The 19,235-nt window shown below is 45.5% G+C and overlaps 1 protein-coding gene and 1 pseudogene across 5 annotated transcripts in view; one reads left to right on the forward strand and one right to left on the reverse strand.

The window, feature by feature from the left end:
- Positions 1-5,899: 5,899 nt before the first annotated feature.
- RNF31 (ring finger protein 31) overlaps positions 5,900-19,235 on the reverse strand; it is a 32,649-nt gene continuing 19,313 nt past the window's right edge. For all 5 annotated transcript variants that reach the window (XM_061589107.1, XM_061589105.1, XM_061589106.1 and 2 more), the window contains 10 exons: positions 18,372-18,545; positions 15,262-15,360; positions 14,312-14,401; positions 13,097-13,211; positions 10,597-10,715; positions 9,192-9,305; positions 8,855-8,912; positions 7,551-7,647; positions 6,747-6,921; positions 5,900-6,276 (listed from right to left, as the gene is read on the reverse strand). In XM_061589107.1, coding sequence (XP_061445091.1) covers positions 6,223-6,276; positions 6,747-6,921; positions 7,551-7,647; positions 8,855-8,912; positions 9,192-9,305; positions 10,597-10,715; positions 13,097-13,211; positions 14,312-14,401; positions 15,262-15,360; positions 18,372-18,545 — 1,095 coding nt within the window. In that variant the 3' untranslated portion in view covers positions 5,900-6,222. The remainder of the gene's footprint in view (positions 6,277-6,746; positions 6,922-7,550; positions 7,648-8,854; positions 8,913-9,191; positions 9,306-10,596; positions 10,716-13,096; positions 13,212-14,311; positions 14,402-15,261; positions 15,361-18,371; positions 18,546-19,235) is intronic.
- On the forward strand, positions 11,994-12,112 carry LOC133368180 (5S ribosomal RNA; annotated as a pseudogene).

Genomic DNA, 19,235 nt, shown 5'->3' on the forward strand with positions numbered 1-19,235 from the left:
CTCCGCTCCCTCCCTAGCCGAGCCATTTCGTCCCTTCCTCGCTCCCTTTCCCAGAACTCACGTGGTGGCGCCGGCAGCCGATGCTCGCCGGCGGCGGGCTCAACCTCTAGGGGGCAGCAGAGAGGACGACACGGGTCTTTTTTTCTTTTCTTTTTTTGGTAAGGAAACGCTTCCCAGTGCACAGTTCACACGTGCACAGACCCAACAGCACCCGAACAGAAAAATCCAGTTGTGTGACATTAACTTTTGGGGTTTTATTTCTTTATATTAAAGCCACAAAAGTCGCCAGGAAAGTATGTACCCCGAGAATCTTCTGTTGCAGGGGTTCCCAAACTCCCCACCACCACAGTGAGAGCCCTTGAAAGCCACTGAGGGTCTGCTTGGGGGACCTTTGAATGGTTTTTGTCTTCTGCCTGTTCCAGCAATTGCAACTGCTGTGTTACGTGCGGTATGGTTTTAAATTGTATTTCGATTGCTTCTTTTGATTTCCCATATATTGTGTTTTATTGTAATGCAATTTGGATTCCATGGAATTTGAATCGGGATACAACAAAAATACAATATAAGAAAAGAGAAGCAATCAGAATACAATTTAAGCATCAATATGAATATTTTAATATCAGGGATATCTATGCCCTCTCCTCCCTTCAACCACAAATCCGCAGGCGCTGCTGACCACCTGAATGAAGCTTGTGGATCACACTTTGGCAACCCCAATCTATTGTGTGATGTTGTGACAGCAACTTGTTACAGTTTAAATTATGTTTTTCCTCTTTTTTATTTAAAAATGATTAAAATGTATCTTTTTAAAAAACTGAGTTAACTGTAAAATTGTATTTTGTTGTACTGTGATCTCTGGATTTTAATGTATTTTTATATTTCTTGTGTGCCCCTCCCTGCAATTTTTATGAGGGGCAGTTCAGAAATGTCTTTTTAAAAAGTAAATAAATAATAAACCCAGATATACAGTAGGGCCCCGCTTTACAGCAATTCGCTAATACAGCGGTCTCAATTAAACGCAATTAGACTAAAACCCCACTCATACAGCGCTTGTTCTGCTTTTACAGCAGTTTTCGGGCATCACACACCATTCTATTCAATGGGTTCAGCTTTACAGCGGTTTTCACTTTACAGCGGGGGTCCAGAACGTAACCCACCGTATGAGTGGGGCCCTACTGTATACAGCTTCTGGTTGTGGGGGGGGGGAACATGCTTCAGGAAACGTTTTCATTTTCCATTGTCTGGCCATGGTAGATTATAGCTATCGAAGTGCAATTGATCCTTCCCAGCAGTTTTTGAGTCCTTCTCCTAGCAGGGCCAGAGGCAAAAACTGGTACAGCCACAAATGTACAGTTGATGTTTGTACAGTGGCCTAGTTTCTGCACACACCCCTCTCAATCCTGGATCAAGGCAAAGGCATATTCCAGCCAGGCAGAAACACTCTTGAGTGTGAAACAGGACCAGTGAGAGGTGGGGTGAGTGGCCCCTGAGGAAAGTTTCAAGGGCCAGACAGAGAGGCGATGTGGGCCACATTCAGCCTTCACACCTGAGGTCCCCCACCCTTGTTTTAAAGCCATTGCCACATTTTGTGGAAGTGAATTCCAGTTTAATGTAGCACCAGCTGAAGAAGTCCTGCCTTCTGTCGTGCTTGAATCTTCCAACATTCTGCTTCATTAGATGGCCCCATTGGGCTCTACTGCCATGAAAGAGGGAGAGAAACATCCATCTACTTTCTCTGCACCATGCATCAATTTTATACACCTCTATCATGACCTCCCCCTTGCCTTACAAGCCTCTCCAAGGTCTTCAGTGGTGGCCCCAGCAGGTAGGCCAGAATCTGAACTCTCTTTAAAAACACAAATAAAAAGTCTCTAGTCCTCCTAGACCAGCCTTTCCCAACCAGTTGTTGTTGGACCACAACTCCCATCAGCCTCAGCCAGCATTGCCAATGGCTGAGGTTGATGGGAGTTATGGTCCAACAACATCTGGAGGCACACCGGTTGGGAAAGGCTGTCCTAGACAGAGAATTATGGAACAAAATGTACAGGTATCTTTCTAAATGATTTCTGTTAAATGAGCCAATGTGGCTGCTCCTGCCTGTCAGTGTTATTAAGCCAAGGAGTGAAGTCAGAGCTGTGACTGATAAGTCAAATTGTGTGGACATCAAGCAGTAGTTTCTAAAGGTTCTAAAGAGCTGCTGATTTCTACTCCCTTTTAGTGCACTTTTCCTGCTTTGATCTTTTTTTCCCTAGTCCTTGCATTCCCCCCATTTTGCCCTTCCTTTTCCCCTAGCAACCAGGATGTGTCTCTCCCGTGATGAGATCAGGTAGTGCTTAAAAATTATCTTCTACAAATACTACTGCCACACAATAAGTATGGGCAGATGTGAAATAATCTTCACACACACACTCCCCAAAGGCAAATGTTAAAACTTTGCAATGAGGCTTTCAGGAGCTGAAGATCAGGGACTTATTAAGAATTCACTGCATAGTTAACTTACAGTACAGTATACGTGTCTACTCAGGAGTCTGTGTTTTATGGTGCTTACCTCAAGGTACATGCCAGCCTAGGCTTTGGTTTAGGGTTGACATTGGGGTTCCTGTACCTTTAACAGCTTCATGACTGGCAGAAATACAACAGGTCAAGCCTGTTCAAATATAGAAATACAATTATGGAAAAAGTTTCAGCAGGACTTCTCTAATTTTATTATGCCACCCCCCTTAACACAAAATGGCTGTCATGCCATGCCCCATGACAGCCATTTTATGACTGGTGCCCATAGCAGTCTCAACATTTGAAATGTGTCCTCTGGTCCAAAAAGGTTGGTGACCCCTGCTATACATCATTCATTTAAAGAACATGACCTTCCTCAAAGAATCCTGGGAACTGTAGTTTGTTAAGGGTGCTGGGAATGGTGGCTGAGGTGTAAGCTACAGTTCCCAGGATTCTTGGAGAGGGAGGGGAAAGCCATGTGCTTTAAATATATGGTGTGTATGCAACCTAAATTGAACAACCCAAAATGTTACCACCTTTCCTCATAAGGAAATTGCTCCAGCCCCTTGATCGTTTCGGTTGCTTGTTTCTAAACCTAAACCTTTTCCAGCTCTACAACACCCTTACTGAGATGTAGCAATCAGAACTGTACACATTAATCCTAAAACACCCTCCAGCTGAATTCTAAACTGGCCCTCAACAATCCTAGAACAGTAGAATTGGAAGGGGCCTATAAAGCCATTGAGTCCACTCCCTGCTTAATGCAGGAATCCATCTTAAAACATCCCCAACAGGTGGCTGTCCAACTGCCTCTTGAGTGCCTCCAGTGTTGGAGAGCCCACCAGCTAAGTCATTGGTTCCACTGTCGTACCGCCCTAACAGGAAGATTTTCCTGATGCTTAGCTGAAATCTGGCTTCCTGTAACCAGTGGCGTCACTAGGGTTGGTGTCACCCAGTGCGGTAACTCATGATGTCACCCCCATGGACCTCCTCCCATACCAGACCATACAGAATCCTTAGTAATGTTTTTTGTGCTAATGTTACTCGTAAATTGTAATTCCCGTATATCACTGAATGTAATGGCAATAGCAGTGACATAAACAACTAGCAAAATTAAAATTACACCTTTAAATTACAATATCATACGCACAGCCTAAATGTATTTACATTTATACATGGTTTCATGTGGTTAAAGTGAAAATTTGGTAAGGAAACAATAGAATTCGAAGTAAAAAGTTTAAGAACTACATCAAAATCATGTTCATTTTAACATTAAACTTTACCGTTACATGAGATACATTAATGGATTAGGTTTGCATAATCAATAGCAAGTATTTCATATTGGAAAGGTTTTCAAAGCACTGTCCTCTCCAACAGCCCAGGGTCTGACTGCGTGCTACACACAAGAGAAAAAAAACTTTAACCCATATTCTTATTTACTCAAACTGAAGACCTCAAAACCACCATTTTGACGTTGTAATGAAGCCTAAGCACTGCCTGGGTCAACAAATCACAAGCCTGTATTGGGTACAATCCTGAAAGGGCGGGATTAGAGACCAGAGCTTGGAAAAGTTATTTTTTGAACTATAACTCCCATCAGCCCAATCCAGTGGCCATGCTGGCTGAGGCTGATGGGAGCTGTAGTTTAAAAAAGTAACTTTTCCAAGTTTTCCATGCTGGCTATAGTATACAGCCACTCTTGTGGCTATATAATTACATAAATTACACTGTCATTTTCTTATTCCACCCCATTCATTTAAGTGGAAAGGAAGTGCAATGCAAATGGAGGGGGAGAAACATAATTACAGATGGTTTGCAGACTGCAAGCAGCAATAACAGCGAATACTAATCAAATGTGCTGCATTGATTTCCGTTCTGAACATAAGATGAAGACTGGTAACTTCCTCTCCCAGTTTTGGTTGGAATGCTCATCCTTACACACAAACAACATATTTCCATCAAAATAACAATCATATATACTTCAGTGGTCTTTTTAATGTTACCATGGGGAGCCTCATTTTCCATCTCCAGGCTGGATACCCAGAATTTTAAGTCTATCCCAATGGTTCGCAAACTTTTTCCCCTGTAGACCACTTGAAAATTACTGAGTGTCTTGGCAAACTGCATCATGATTTTTCTGCCTGTTGTAGTGGTGCTAGGAGCTGCTGTATGATTTTCTAAAATATTTTTCTTGCTTCTTTCATCTCTTATACATTGTCCTTGATTGCAGTACAATTTGAATTCCATAGAATTCAAATTGTAAAACAATGAAATGCAATATAAGAAATAAAAACAGCAAGAGAAACACAATTAAGAACAATATGAATATTTCATGTGATGGATGTGTCCCGTCTTCAACCACAAGTGCAGACGTGCTGTGGACCACCTGAATGAAGCTTATAGACTACCGTCTGGGAACCCCCAGTCTATCCTTCAACATAACTCTAGCATAGGGAGTTGAGGCCTTTCCTGTACCCCTCTCATGGCACATCAACTGCTTTTTTCGCAGTTGTGATGACTTGCTAAGACATTTTGCCACCTGAGGCAGAGCAGCAAATTCCACCCCCTCCCCAGCAACACGCAAACAGTGCATAATACCCAAGGCAGGACAGAAGCAAAAAGATCCCACAAGAGTCTCTTCCCTCTCTGGCAGTAAAAAAATCAACAAAAATGAATTAAGTAACCGACAATTTCCTGTGCTTGTATGGCACCCAGAATCAGCTCCTGAGATAGCTGCCTCAATCTGTGCCTGATATCTACCAAGTTATGTGTGTGCTGGTCAGACTACCTCATCCTAGGGCGGAATGAATAAAACAGCTACCTATTGCAGCTACTGCTGTGTCTGTGTGTATGGGTGGCCCTTTGTTCTTTTCTCTTTTGGAATGTTATGTTAATTTAACACAGCAACCAGGCGCAAGACTTACTGAATAGGCACAGATGGCATGTATGCAGCTGCGAAGTAGATAGCAACATAATATTTTTAGAGTCCGTCCTAGTGTTAGGAAGATGCAGAATCCAAAGATGCATGAAGTAATCTCTTCTGCTTGCAGAACTTAAAATTCACAGCTGATGAGCAGGCAGGCCAGGCAGGATGGGGGAAAAAACTGCTCTGCAGCAACTGCCCCGCTTCCCAGTGCCTAGGGACGGCTCTGGGTGTCACCCCCTGTGATGGTGTCACCCGGTGCGGTCCGCACCCCCCCAGTGACGCCGCTGCCTGTAACTTGAGCCCATCATTTCGTGTCCTGCACTCTGGGATGATTAAGCAACACAGGACGGCACTTGCCCAAATAGTTGGGGCAAGGAAGGGGAGAAAAAGTATTCCCTTTCATTAAATGCTCACTAGGAAGGCGTGAGCGATAGGACTGAGGGGGACATTATCCAGATCAGGAAAAAGAGTGTCACACTGTTGTTATTTTAAATCATGGAACAGTTTATTGAGAGTTATGCAGGTAGAAGAGGAAGGGGAGCAAATCAGTAAGAGGTTGGATCTGGGACTGTAACAAGAGACTGTCAATTTGATCACTTAACAGCAGCAAGGAAGGTCTTTAAGAAAGGCACCTTGGAGACTCCAAAAAAAGACATTTGGAAATATTCACACACATAAGATGAGGTTCTCCTACAAGATGCAAGGCCAGCTTCCATTCAGCTTTCCATGGACACCCTCCGTTCACCAAGGAGCCAGATTGCAGCTGCTACTCTTGCTTTCTCTCAGTGCTGGTGGTGGGCCGGCTACTTCCGTTTGCGTGGGATTTTGGGGCCCAGAGGCACCTGATCCATCAGAATCTATGGCAGGTTGGAAAAGAAGGAAAAGTTAGTTCAAGGCAGCCCCAAAGTTGAGGAACTCCCTCCCCAGAGAGGTGCCATACAGTTTTCATCGGATGCTGAAGGCGCACCTCTTTACTCTGGCCCTTGAGAGGTGTATTTCGGCTGCAAACACAGCATACATTTCAAGCATATTTGCCCTCTGCCCAAGAATCCTGGGAACTGTAGTTTTTTAAAAGGCTGCTACGAATTGTAGCTTTGTGAGGGGCAAACTATAGTTTCCACAAAGAGCTTTAAATGTATGGTGTGCGCAACCTATTCTTGTAATTTTAGTCTGTTTTAAACTGTTTTTAATGTTATATATTAAATTAGTGTGACCCACCCTGGGTGGGTGAAGAGCAAATAATAAATTGAAAGAACAAAAGAGAGAAACTCACAGGCTTTTCCAGCCCTCAACCCCAGGAATCCTGTCTCAGGTAACCCCATTTTACCTTGACTAAGCACCCGCGGTAAGCTTCCTCATCCTCAACAGGCCCGCGAGGCGGCAGCAGCACAGCAGGAGTGTTGCGGCGACAGACATTCTCCACTTCCTGCAGAGTGTAGAGGACGGCTGGGTCCAGGGAGTGGCTGTTGATGAGGCTGACCAGATACTCCGCATAGTGTGCCCTGGGAGCAGGGACATCAATCACGGTGGCGCACTTCCTCCATACCTCATGCCAACTCGTGTCACATAATAAATAGTCCTCTTCCTCTCTACCCATGGCAGACATACTCCACCACTCCTCCGGGTCCCCATCCCCACATCACCTCATGATCACCTAAGGTAGCAATGATCGAAGGCTACATGAGGCTTTCCTGCCCTCTCTGTTTGGCCCTCAGAACTCTCCCGAGGCTGCATCCTTCACTGGATGCGTTTTGGAATGTGACCCTGCACTCTGATCATTCCTCTTGCTTGCCTAAATGTGTTTTTATCGTGTATAATTTTATTACGTATGTGTGCGATTTTATTCTAAGCCGCCCTGAGCACCCTACCATAGGGTAGAAGGGCGGGATAGAAACAAGCAAATGAGAGACAGAGAGCAGTGGGTGGGTGTGCATAGAGACCAGCCTACTCTACAAAAGTACAACTTACATTGTTGCTCTGCCAATTTTGCCTCTGACCCCACTCATCACTGGCGTGCGGCCCCTGGAAGATTGCCCAGAAGGGATGTGGCCCTTGGGTTGAAATAGGTTCACCATTCATGTCCTAATGACTTCCCGAGTCCACAGCGCCCCACAAACATGGCGTTACTCACTGGCACAGGCCAGCATATCCAGCCTGGGTCTCTCTTCCACAAGGTTCATCCTTTAACCCTGCCATGGTTTCCTTTTGCTCCATAACACGACATCCACCTGAAGAGAGGGAGGGTTCACACCATTACAGTTACTGTTTATTTGCTCATACCTGCCGTTTTACAGAAGTAATCAAGGGGCCTTATGCAAATAGTACCTAATACAGTGGAAAACAAGACTCAATAACACAACCTAAAAACCTAAGAAAAACAACAACAGGTACAACAGAAGACATGTTAAAAGTAAGGGGTCTTTTTAATTGTGGCTCACCATCTGTGGGATGTGCTCCCCAGTGAAGTCTGCCTGGCACCTTCATTGACATATTTACAGCGCCCAGTAAAGACTTACATTTTTTAGACTAAGATTATATTGTTTGTTATTAGTTTCCTGCCAAAACTTCCTGTGGAAGTTGCAGGGAGGGGTTGTTTTTGTTTTTTGATGGTATAACATACTTACCTGCATTTTTAAAAGCATCTAATATACATATATATATATACACACACACACACACACACACAGTAGGGCGCTGCTTCTTGGCACCCCGCTTTTCGGCATTCCGCTAATACGGTGCCAGTGGGGTGATCAGCTGGAGGGGGGCTGGAGTTCCCAGCGGTCCAGCTGATCGCGCCCAAGGAGGGGAAGATCTGATCTTTTCCTCCTCTGGTGCAATCAGTGGGTTAGGTTCCAGACCCCTGTGCTACAGCTGATCCGCTTTTCGGCAGGGGTCTGGAACCTAACCTGCTGTATGAGTGGGGCCCTACTGTTTTATAATAATACCACCACCACGATAAAACCATCTTCACTGCTCATCTAAAAGCAGGTCTAGACCAATTAATTTTATTATTTGATTTAATTTATTTTAAAGCATTTATAAACTGCTTAATATTTTTAAAATCTCTAAGCAGTGTCCAATTTATATGGCATGTACAACTTTGAGGATCTTGAGACCCCTGAAAGAGAATTATTGACACCCCAAACAAACAAAAAAATAATTCTACAATTCCCAGTATCCTCAGCAGGAGCCACAAGAAGAAAACCGGTGTAACTCGTATGCAGGACACAAAGACAGACTCTTCAGAAAAAGGAAAGGAGATGCCTTCCACCACACTGCAAGCCTCTCCTCGATATGTCACAGTACCCAGACGTCTTTGCAAAAAAGCAGCAAATAAACTGAGTTACCCCAAAATCTAAAGTTCAGGAAGAGAGGACTAAGAATGCAAACATCCTCTGGCAAGGGAGGCTTCCCACAAAACCCTCTAGCACTCACCTCCAGGGGTGGCCCGGGTCCCCGTCGGAGGATCTGTGTTGAACACGATGCCATTATCCTGGGATGAGGAGATGTCAAGTGTGAACTCCAAGGTGTTGCATCAGACAGAAACACACCCAACCCAGCAAAAAACCCCACCCACTTCCTTAGCGGGTCTAGAAATGTGAAGGGCCAGGAAAAGAAAAAAGAAAAGTCTGGCGGAGGGGCGAGTGTGTGTGGATTGTTTTTGTTTTCTTCTACTTTTCCAGGCCTTCACATCTCCAAGTGGGCCTCTTCTCCTCCTCCTTTCAGTAAACACCTCCTATATCCTACCCATCATGCCTCACTCCAGACTGACCTGTAAGAGGCGCTGCAAGCGAGGGACGTCCCAGTCGCGGAGGTAGAACAGGCAGTCACGGGGGTGGTGGCCATGCAGGGACCTCCGTATAGGACAATCAGGGATGGGGCATTTCTGCCGGAAACGGAGAACAAGATAAAGCAAGTTGGTGAGACAGCGTAACAATTCCCCAAATAAAGATATTTGAAACGTTTCACTGTGGTCCTGACAAAGGCTAGAGTTGCCAGCTCTCCCAGGTTCAGTTTTCCCCATCCATAAAATGGGAATATACAGCTTGGGAACAGAACACCTAAAAGATCGCCTCTTCCCCTACATACCCAGCCAATCACTGTGTTCTGCAGGAGAGGGCATCCTGCAGGTACCATCCTATCAGGAGACCTGTTCTTCAGGATGTCAGAATCGGGCCTTTAATGCGGCGGCACCTACCCTTTGGAAGGCCCTCCCATTACACACAGCAGACAGTCTCTGTCGTCCTTCTAGTGCCTGCTAAAGGCATTCATTCCTCTTCCAACAAGCCTTCTAAAATCTTTATTCCAGCTGGCGTCAGTCGTGGAACTGAATTGATCTTATGCATGTGTTTTTGTTGTTTTAAATTGTTTTTATATTTACCATTATTTTTATATTTGTAATTAGTTTTTAAAATAAATGGTATACACACACAAATGTTATTTAGCTGTTTTTATATAGGTAATTCTTTTATATATGTTACGGTGTTGTAAATTGCTTTGGGAGTGATCCATAAACAAAATAATAATAAAATAAATAACAGTGGCTCCACCCCACAGAGTTGTCGCAAAGGAGAAGTACAATTTTTTAAAAACAGAACACTTTGCAAATCAAGAGCATCAGAGGACAATAAATAAGAACGTGGGACGCTGCCTTATACTGAGTCAGATCGTTGGTCCATCTACTCCAGTACTGCCTGCACTGACTGGCAGCGGCTCCTCAGGACTTCAGACAAGAGTCTCTCCCAGCCCCTACCTGGAGCTGCCGCTGGGGATTAAGCCTGGGGCCTTCTGCATGCCGAGCAGATGTCCTGCCACTGGGCTATGGCTCTGCCCCTAAGAAGCATCCTGAACCTCTGAAGGCAAATCTGGAAGTGCCTTACACTAAATCGGATAATTGCTCCATCTAGGTCAGTATTGCCTACACTGGCTGGCAGCGGCTCTCTGGGGTTGAGAGAGACCTACCTGGAGGTGCCATTAGGAATCGAATGTGGGACCTTCTGCATGGAAAGCAGATGCTCTCCCAACCCAGCCATGGCCCTGCCCTGATAAAATCAGCTTCAGTTTTATCCCACTCCGTCCTTACAATGCAAAAATAAAAACAACCCCGGCCTTGCCTGCCTCCCTGCCCGCTGTACACTTCACTCCCCTGCAGCACAGACTCTCCACGGCATCCTTACGTTCACGGCGTGGAAGGCGCTGTAACAGCCGCTGCAGAAGTGGTGCCGGCACTGGGAGCACTGGAAGTGCATGCAGCCTCCGCGGGCCAAGGCATAGGAGAACTTGCAGTTGGGACACGCTGGAAGGAGGGGAAAGGGGGGGGGCGAAAAAAGGTTAGGGGGCAGACAGCTAGAGAAGACTTGCTGCAGAGATAAGCGGGACAGACCTTTTTTTCCTTAAGGGTCGTGCCAATTATTTTAGGAAGCTGCCTTGTTGAGTCAGATCCATTGGTCCATCTTGCTCAGTACTGTCCACACTGACTGGCAGCAGCTCTCCAGCGTCTCAGGCACGGAATCTTTCCCAGCCCTGCCTGGAGATGCCAGGGATCAAACCTGAGGCCTTCTGCATGCAAGGCAGATGCTCTGCCACTGAGCCACGTCCCTTCCCCTTTTTATTTTCCTTTATTTATTTCAATATTTGCAAACCACACTTTCATATAAAATATCACAAGGTGGTATTAAAAAAAAACACAGGAAACGCAATTCAAAAATGTCAAACATATCAGTAAAAGCTAGTTGGGGCAAAGAATCTCCGGTCTGAAAGGCTTGTCTGAATAATAGTTTTTAGAAGACTCCCATTGGCAAGGAGTTCCACAGGGCAGGGCCTGCCACACTGAAAGCTTGGCCCTTGGTAAAGGCCAGCTGAATTTCAGGGGCGTGTGGGACCACCAAAACTGCCCCCTCAGAAGACCCAAGCAAACAAGAGAGAGCATAAGCAATCAGGCAGTCCTTAAGGTACTTGGACCCAGGTTGTTTTGGGCTTTGTGAATTAACACAAGAACTTTGAACCTCACCCAGCAGCTGATTGGAAACCAGTGCAGCTGTCTCTGCAGTGAAGTAACATGTTTCCAATAAGCTGCTCCTGTGTGTAAGCCTGGCTGCTTCATTCTGCATACTGTTCCCAAATATCGGCTGATCTTTTCTAGGGCAAGATTTAATTGTGCTGGGGGGCTGTTTTTTGGGTATTCCACATAACAAATGGCTCTGCCCCATGCAGCAGCAACGACTACATTGTTGTCTGACTTTGGAAAAACCAACAGAATACATTTTTAAAAAGGAGACATGAATACATGCTGTTTTCCTATGCAACTTTTACAAAGATGAGCAAAATAGGCGATTTACTCCCATCCTACTTCATTCATTCATTGGCGATCACTCGTGGCTGAGTAAGATTGTCTTCCAGGGTAAGGTCTTTAACAGTGGGTCCCATCCTACTAAAACACTCCAAAAGGACTTTTGAACTGTGTTTAGTCTACTTATTAGCCAAGATGAACAAAATATCAACAGAAATTGCTGCTGGATTTGTCTTTTCCACTGCAAAGACCTGTAAAGGGATTTTGTTCATTTAATTATATCTTGGCTGCAGCCAAACTACCCTGAACACGCCCAATATCGTCTGATCTCGGAAGCTAAGCAAGGTCAGGCCTGGTTAGTACTTGGATGGGAGACCGCCTGGGAATACCGGGGGCCATAGACTTAAGAGGGAGGCAATGGTCAAGCGCCTCTGAATACCTCTTACCATGAAAACCCTATGAATATATCCAAAAAAGATTCATAGGGTTGCCATAAGTCATAACTGACTTGAAGGCATATAACAACAAAATTATATCTTCTGTCTTTAATTTATATATATCATTTTTTTAAAAAAAAAACCCAGTGTATGTTAGCAAAATCATATGATTTTGCTGTTTTAATTTGTTTTTATCAGGTCTGTGACTATATAATAATAATTAAAAATGTTTCTGTTCCAAGGGGAGACTTTTCAGGTCTCAGAGAAACAAAGGCAGCTGGGGAGCTCCATCAATATCATCCCAGTGAAACCCACAGCCTAGGAAGCCTGGCTGGGATTTCAATGCCTGCTAAAATCTCTTGCCCCCGGAGCTGCCAAACTGGCCTCCAGCTGCCAGCCCCCTTTTTCCTCATCTCTCAGATTGAAAGTCTTAAGGCAGATCCTGCATTTCTTGATTTTGAGATATAAGATTTCCGCATGGTGTAAGCTAGGGTTGGGGAACCCTAGCTTTTTCAACCCAAGGGCCGCATTCCCTCCTGGGCAACCTTCAGAGGGCCACAGGCCAGTGGTGGGCAGGGGCCATGGCAAAATAAGGCGGAGCAGCCTAGTTTCTAAACACACACACACTTTTCTGTCCTCACTCCAAATAAGAACAGACTTTATCAGAGCTGAAGGACGGGTTCCTGCCAGGCGAAAACACTCGGGGCACAAAGCAGGTCCAGCGAGGTGTGTGGCCTGGGGGAAGAGTCCCAAGGGCCAGATAGAGATGCTTCAAGGGCCACACCTGGAGTTCGCCACCACTGGCACTGGCCTTCAGGAAACCAGAACAAAAAAGGAGCATGAAACTAAATTTCTGCAAAGAGACATGTCAGGGCTCAATCATATCAGGAAGCCCTCAGATGTGTGGAGATCACGGCAAGCAAACAATGCAAGTTGGGGAAAAATCCTTACCAATCCCGTTCTCCTGCAGGTACATGGCCAAACCCTGTGCCTGGTATTCTGGGTCATTTGTTCGCTTCCATTCCAGGAACCCATCACAAGTCAGTCCCTGGTGTTGTGGCTCCCACTGGCCGAAGAGAGAGGAGGAGGGAGAAAGAGTTGAGGAGGATCAACATTTCCCCTCCTTCCGTAGTGAAGGATGCAACGGAGGTCCAAGTGTGGCTGGGCAGGGAGGTCGTCTTCAGAGGCCTTCCTCCTCCAGATGCCAAGCTTGGGGGAAAGGGCCTTCTCAGTGATGGTGCCCTGACTTATGGGATTCTCTTCACAGGGAACCTCACTTGGCACCACATCAATGCCCATTTGGTGCCAGTTTTTAAGCCACATATTTGTCAGGAAATTCCGTTTTCTAAGTGCAGACATGTTGTCAGCATTCTGTCAAGCTGTAGCAAGACCAAGAGACCGAATCTAGTTTGGGGTTATGTGGAGAGGAGCAGATGCGACTTTGAATGGCCCTTTGGGGTCACCAGGGGAAGGATGTGCATTTAGCCCCTTCCCCCTGGGAAAAGTCCCCCCTTTACCTTTCCCCCAGAAGTAAATGTCAGCCACTATAGTGGTATGGAGAAACCATCCATGCCATTGGGTGGCCCCAAGCTCTCTCTCTCTCTCCCCCCCCCCCCATATATACACACACTATGTTTTGGAAGTCAGTTTGCTATGCTTTTGGCCTCCTTTTAAGATGTCGTAATGAAATTTTGCACATGGATCAAGGAGCAGATTTTTGTCTATGTTTGGATATAATTGGACACCATTTTGAATCAAGATGGCAGACAACCTTACAACACTGCACTGATTTTAACCACCGATTTCAAACCCGCAATGATTTTTTTTTAGTTTCTTAGAATTCTTGAGCAAAGCCAGGTATGAGGCTGCTAGCATATACGGGTCATATCAAATGCTCATCACATTCAGAGTAGACACATCAAAATTTAACGGACGTGACTAACTTAGCTGTATCCGTTTCCGTGGGTCTGCTCTGAGAAGCACTTACCTGAGTGCAACCCTGTAATCTATATGCGTGGGTGTACACATGTGGACACCCCCCAAGGCTCCTCGCAGCACACCGCCCCTCCCAGCACAACGACAGTCCCTTTGTTGCCGTGTAATCGTCCAGAATAACAGTCGCTCCCTCTCCCAGCACCACCCCCGCCAGCAGGAGACCTCACAGACCTGGCGCTTGCACTGGACACAGAAGCTCTTGTGGCACTGCGGACACTTGGCCTCCAGCTGCTCCGACTCGTAGATGAAGCCGAAGGAGCACTAGACAGGGCGGAAAGGAGAGGAGGGGGGTGATCACAAGACAGCTCAGGAATCCCCTCTCCCTGCCCCTGACCTCACGACCTCGTGACCGCTGGGCACATGCCGCAATTAAAAAGGAGAGGCTGGGCAGGGTGGACTTGCATCCTCGCACGCAGAAGGTTCCGGGTTCAATCCCCAGCAGCATCTCCTGGTAGGGATGGGAGAAAACCCTGCCTGAACTCATGGACAGCTGCTGCCAGTCAGTGTAGACAATATTGAACTAGATGGACTAATGAGTCTGACTCAGTATAAGGCAACTTCCTATGTCCCTAAAATGTGCTGGACATGTTTGGTTTGCTATGAAGGCAATCGGCAATGGGTGCTTTGTGTGGTTTCTTAGAATTTATTCAGTTTTTGAAAATGGGTGAATTAAACAGGCTTTCGTGCAATGGAGATTGGGATGAGAGCCGGCAAAGTTAACAATGCCCTTCAACTTCCTCCAGTTGGACAAACAGGAGACCAGCCTGTCTCTCGGCAAATGAATAAATGGTCACAGATCTGACACCCAAAATGGCAATCCTTGGAAGCCAAGAGGGCGGGGAACTTTTTTGGCCCAGTGGGCCAGATCTTTGAGAGATATTAAATGCTGGTCCTACTCAGAGTAGATCCATTAAGGTTGATGAACATGACTAACTGAGGTTCATTCATTACAATGGGTCTACTCTTTAGTAGGGCTTACTTGAATGCCCCCCCCATCATCCAACTTTGACAGGTGACTGATATGTGTCTTCACATCTAACCTCTTTGACCTGCTCCCTTCCCCCTAACCACCACCACCACCCTGCCCCGGAAACAAGGCCTCCCCCGACTTGCTAACTCACATGTGTGCACCACTGAAACTTTGGATCCCGCATGAGGACGCGCTCCGTTAGCTTCTTGTGAAAGAGTTCGTAGGTCTCTGGGTCCAGGCAACCGCGCAGCTGAGGGGAGGAAGAGTTAAAAAGGAAGTTGTATTAGGGAGAAGAAACTAATGTGCTGCATCACCTTTCTTCAGGAAGGATAGATTGAGAGAGAGAACCAACTGGCTCCTTCAGGCACACCAAACATAGGACAAAAAGCAACAGGGCTGCCCTTGAAGTTGGCATGGAAGCTTCAACTGGCCCAAATGCAGTGGTCAGATTTCTTGGCTGGGGGTTCCATTCAGGTCTCACAAAACCTCCAGCTGCTTTGCTTGCCAGTTTGTTTCCAGGCCCAATTCAAGGTGCTCACATTAGTGTTTATAAGCCCTAAACGACTTAGGCCCCAAATATTTGAAAGGCTGTCTCCTTCCCTACAGACCCTCTATGGTGTTAGGGTCAGAGCTTGGAAAAGTTACTTTTTTGAATTACAACTCCCATCAGCCCCAGCCAGCATGGCCACTGGATTGGGCTGATGGGAGTTGTAGTTCAAAAAAGTAACTTTTCCAAGCTCTGGTTAGGGTCAACAGAGGGGATCCTCTTGGCAGTTCCACCATCCTTGGAGGTTTGGCGGGTGGTGGCATTCCAGGAGAGGGTGTTTTCTGTGGCAGCCTCTAAGCTGTGGAACACCCTCCCCACAAAGGTGTTCGGCACCTTCATTAAATAGCATTCATCACCTCTTCCCCTCATTCATTCATTCGCCTCTTAACCCTGGCTGTTGACCCTGAGAGTTGACCCCTACGCTACTCTTATTATCTATTAAATTTATATCCCGCCCTTCCTCCCAATTTACTCTTCTGATTGTAAGTTGTTTCAACTGGTTATAATAGTATCTTTTTACAGTGTTGTAATGCACCTTGGGACCTTACATCGAAGGATGGACAAGAAACCTATTACGGTTATGAATTATGAAGATAAATTATTATGACGACAGTTGTTGCCGCTGTTGTTACTGTGTGAGAGAGGCAGATTTTAGGTTAAACCATAAAGGAATAACTGTAAGCATTGGAACCACATGTCACAAAATAATTGGATGATGCCCCAGAGTTGCCCAATGTTCATGTGCCTTCTTCTCCCTCTCCACAGTTGGCAGTGGCATCATAGGAAGCAGGTGGTGCTTACTCTGGTAATGTTGACATGAAAGCAAACATCTAAGGAACTAAGATGGGCTCCTGCTGGGAGGAAGGGCGGGATATAAATCAAATAATAAATAACATAAATAAATAAGGAGCTAAGATACATTGTAAGTCTGTGACAAATGCCTGTATTCTGATGAGGCTCAACAGTGTCACCTAGGGCATCTGGAGCCCCTGCAGTGAAGTTTGAATAACCTTTCATTTGTCTTTCAATAGAGAGCCAGTGTGGCATAGTGGTTAGAGTGTTGGACTACAACCTGGGAGACCAGGGTTTGAATCCCCACACAGCCATGAAGCTCACTGGGTGACCTTGGGCCAGTCACTGCCTCTCAGCCTCAGAGGGAGGCAATGGTAAACCCCCTCTGAATACCGCTTACCATGAAAACCGTATTCATAGGGTCGCCATAAGTAGGGATCAACTTGAAGGCAGTCCATTTCCATTTGTCTTTCAATAAACACCCAGGAATTAAGCTGTTTTTCACAAAGGGTTGACAGGTTCGCCAGGCCTTTCATCATGTAAGTTCAAAGTTGTTAAGGAGGCAGAATTTGCCTCTCAGTCATTTTCTGCTTAGCCACAGAGGCCACAGATATCAGAGATGGGGTTTATTCTGCCATTGGGCCAAGCAACAATCTATCTTATCAAAGAGGCCGGCTTGTACTGGTGTCAGATTCCGACAAACATGCAAGGCTTTACCCTCAGCTATTGCCTTCCTGGAAACATCTGTTTCACAGGACACTGGAGGCATTCAAGAGGCAGCTGGACGGGCATCTGTTGGGAATGCTTTGATTTGGATTCCTGCATTGAGTAGGGGGTTGGACTTGATGGCCTTATAGGCCCCTTCCAACTCTACTATTCTATGATTTTATGATGCTCTTGCTCTGAACCTTTCTTGTGGAAGGAACTCAGTATAGGCTCTGAAACCCAAGTTTCTACATAAGCATGTCACATGTAACTAGCTAAGTTAGACTGACTTTATTAATTTTATTTGCTGGTCTGCATGTGCAATTATTGCCTCCCCTTTTGTCTCCTTTTACAACTTTTCCTTCCTAATAAAATTTCTTATATTTTGACATTTGGTTTCAAAAGGCAATTCTCTGGAATTTATCACTAAGACATCCCCCCCCACCATGTGATAAGGCTGCATGCCTAACTTCATTTCTCTGTTCTAAAGATAGTTCACAAGACCTCTGGCGTCTGAGGCCTTGAGAACCTAAATCCAAAACTTTTTTCCCTTAGCTGAGCTGGAGGGAAGGTTATTCTGATACAGGGCTCAGAAACTCCCTCTTATAGCTGGACAGACCAAGGCTGCATGGCCCTACCTGGGACAGGCTCTCCTTTTTGTTGTGTAAAAGGTAAAGGTGTCCCTGCACTTATAGTGTGAGTCGTTTCCGACTCTTAGGGTGACGTCTTGCGACGTTTACTAGGCAGACCGTATATATGGGGTGGGATTGCCAGTTCCTTCCCCGGCCTTTCTTTACCCCCCAGCGTATGCCGGGTACTCATTTTACCGACCACGGATGAAGGCTGAGTGGACCTCGACCCCTTTTACCAGAGATTCGACTTCCTCCTTCCGTTGGAATCGAACTCTGGCCATGAGCAGAGCTTCAGCTGCGTTACTGCTGCTTACCACTCTGCGCCACGGAGGGTCTTAAGAAAAGCCCCTCATTCCCAGCCCACAACCATCACAAGGCCTTTTAAAAAACAGGAATCTGTACTCTTCCCCTTGGGCTTTTTCTTCTTCTTCTTAAATTAAAGGTGCACCAAGGGCTTGTTAAAGGACACCGCCTGCAATTCCACGGAGCCGCAGTTGTTAGAGTGGGAGTAGAATTTACTGAATGTATCAAGAATGCCAGTGGGGTGGGGTGGGAGGAGCATGTGCAGAGGGCCTGACCATACACCTGGATATCCAGAGTAGAGAAGTAGCTGTTAAATTCTCCCTCGTCGGTGATCTCTGGTTCGGAGCAAGCCGGGCACACAAGGTCCGTGATGTGCTTCTCTTTCACAGCGATGGTGAAATGCAGAGCAAAGCATTCTGGGCAAATTGTACACTCACAGGATGTCAGTGACTGCATCTGAAAGCATAAGAAGGGGCTGGATGAGAATAAAGGTCCACATACTCATTCAAATTATTAATCTGGCCAATTTATATATTGCTTATACTTAAACAAAACTTTTAAGTGGTTTATAAAGCTGGTTAAAACATCTTAAATAAAGAGTCAATTAAAAAAACTGCCAGGGAATTTCTACATTCTGTAAAACATAATTAGCGTCTAAATAGATCATCCTCTTTAGCAGCAAAATAAACATGCATAAAAATCAGCTACAAAAATACAAGGACAATTCATTAAAAAATATAGCAAACAACTAAGCAAAAGCGCCTCTGAACAACAGGAATTAAAATATTACAAATGAAAATAAATGTAAAAGTAGAAATGCAATCTTTTAAAATAACATAAGAACATAAGAAGAACATAAGAAGAAACTAAAAAGCCCCAAATGCTGCAACATTTCCTCATAAGGGAGTCACTCCATCCCCCTGATCATTCTGGTTGCCCTCCTCTGAACCTTTTCCAACTCTATAATATCCTTTTTGAGATGAGGCAACCAGAACTGTACACAGTATTCCAAATGCGGCCGCAACCTCCAAGAGCATCTGTCATGAACCACCCTGTTCAGATCTTGTAAGTTCAGGTCTGTAGCTTCCTTTATGGAATCAATCCATCTCTTGTTTGGCCTTCCTCTTAAACATAAGAACATAAGAA

This window comes from Rhineura floridana, chromosome 11 (genome assembly GCF_030035675.1).
Source record: "Rhineura floridana isolate rRhiFlo1 chromosome 11, rRhiFlo1.hap2, whole genome shotgun sequence".
NCBI classification, from domain to species: Eukaryota; Metazoa; Chordata; class Lepidosauria; order Squamata; family Rhineuridae; genus Rhineura; species Rhineura floridana.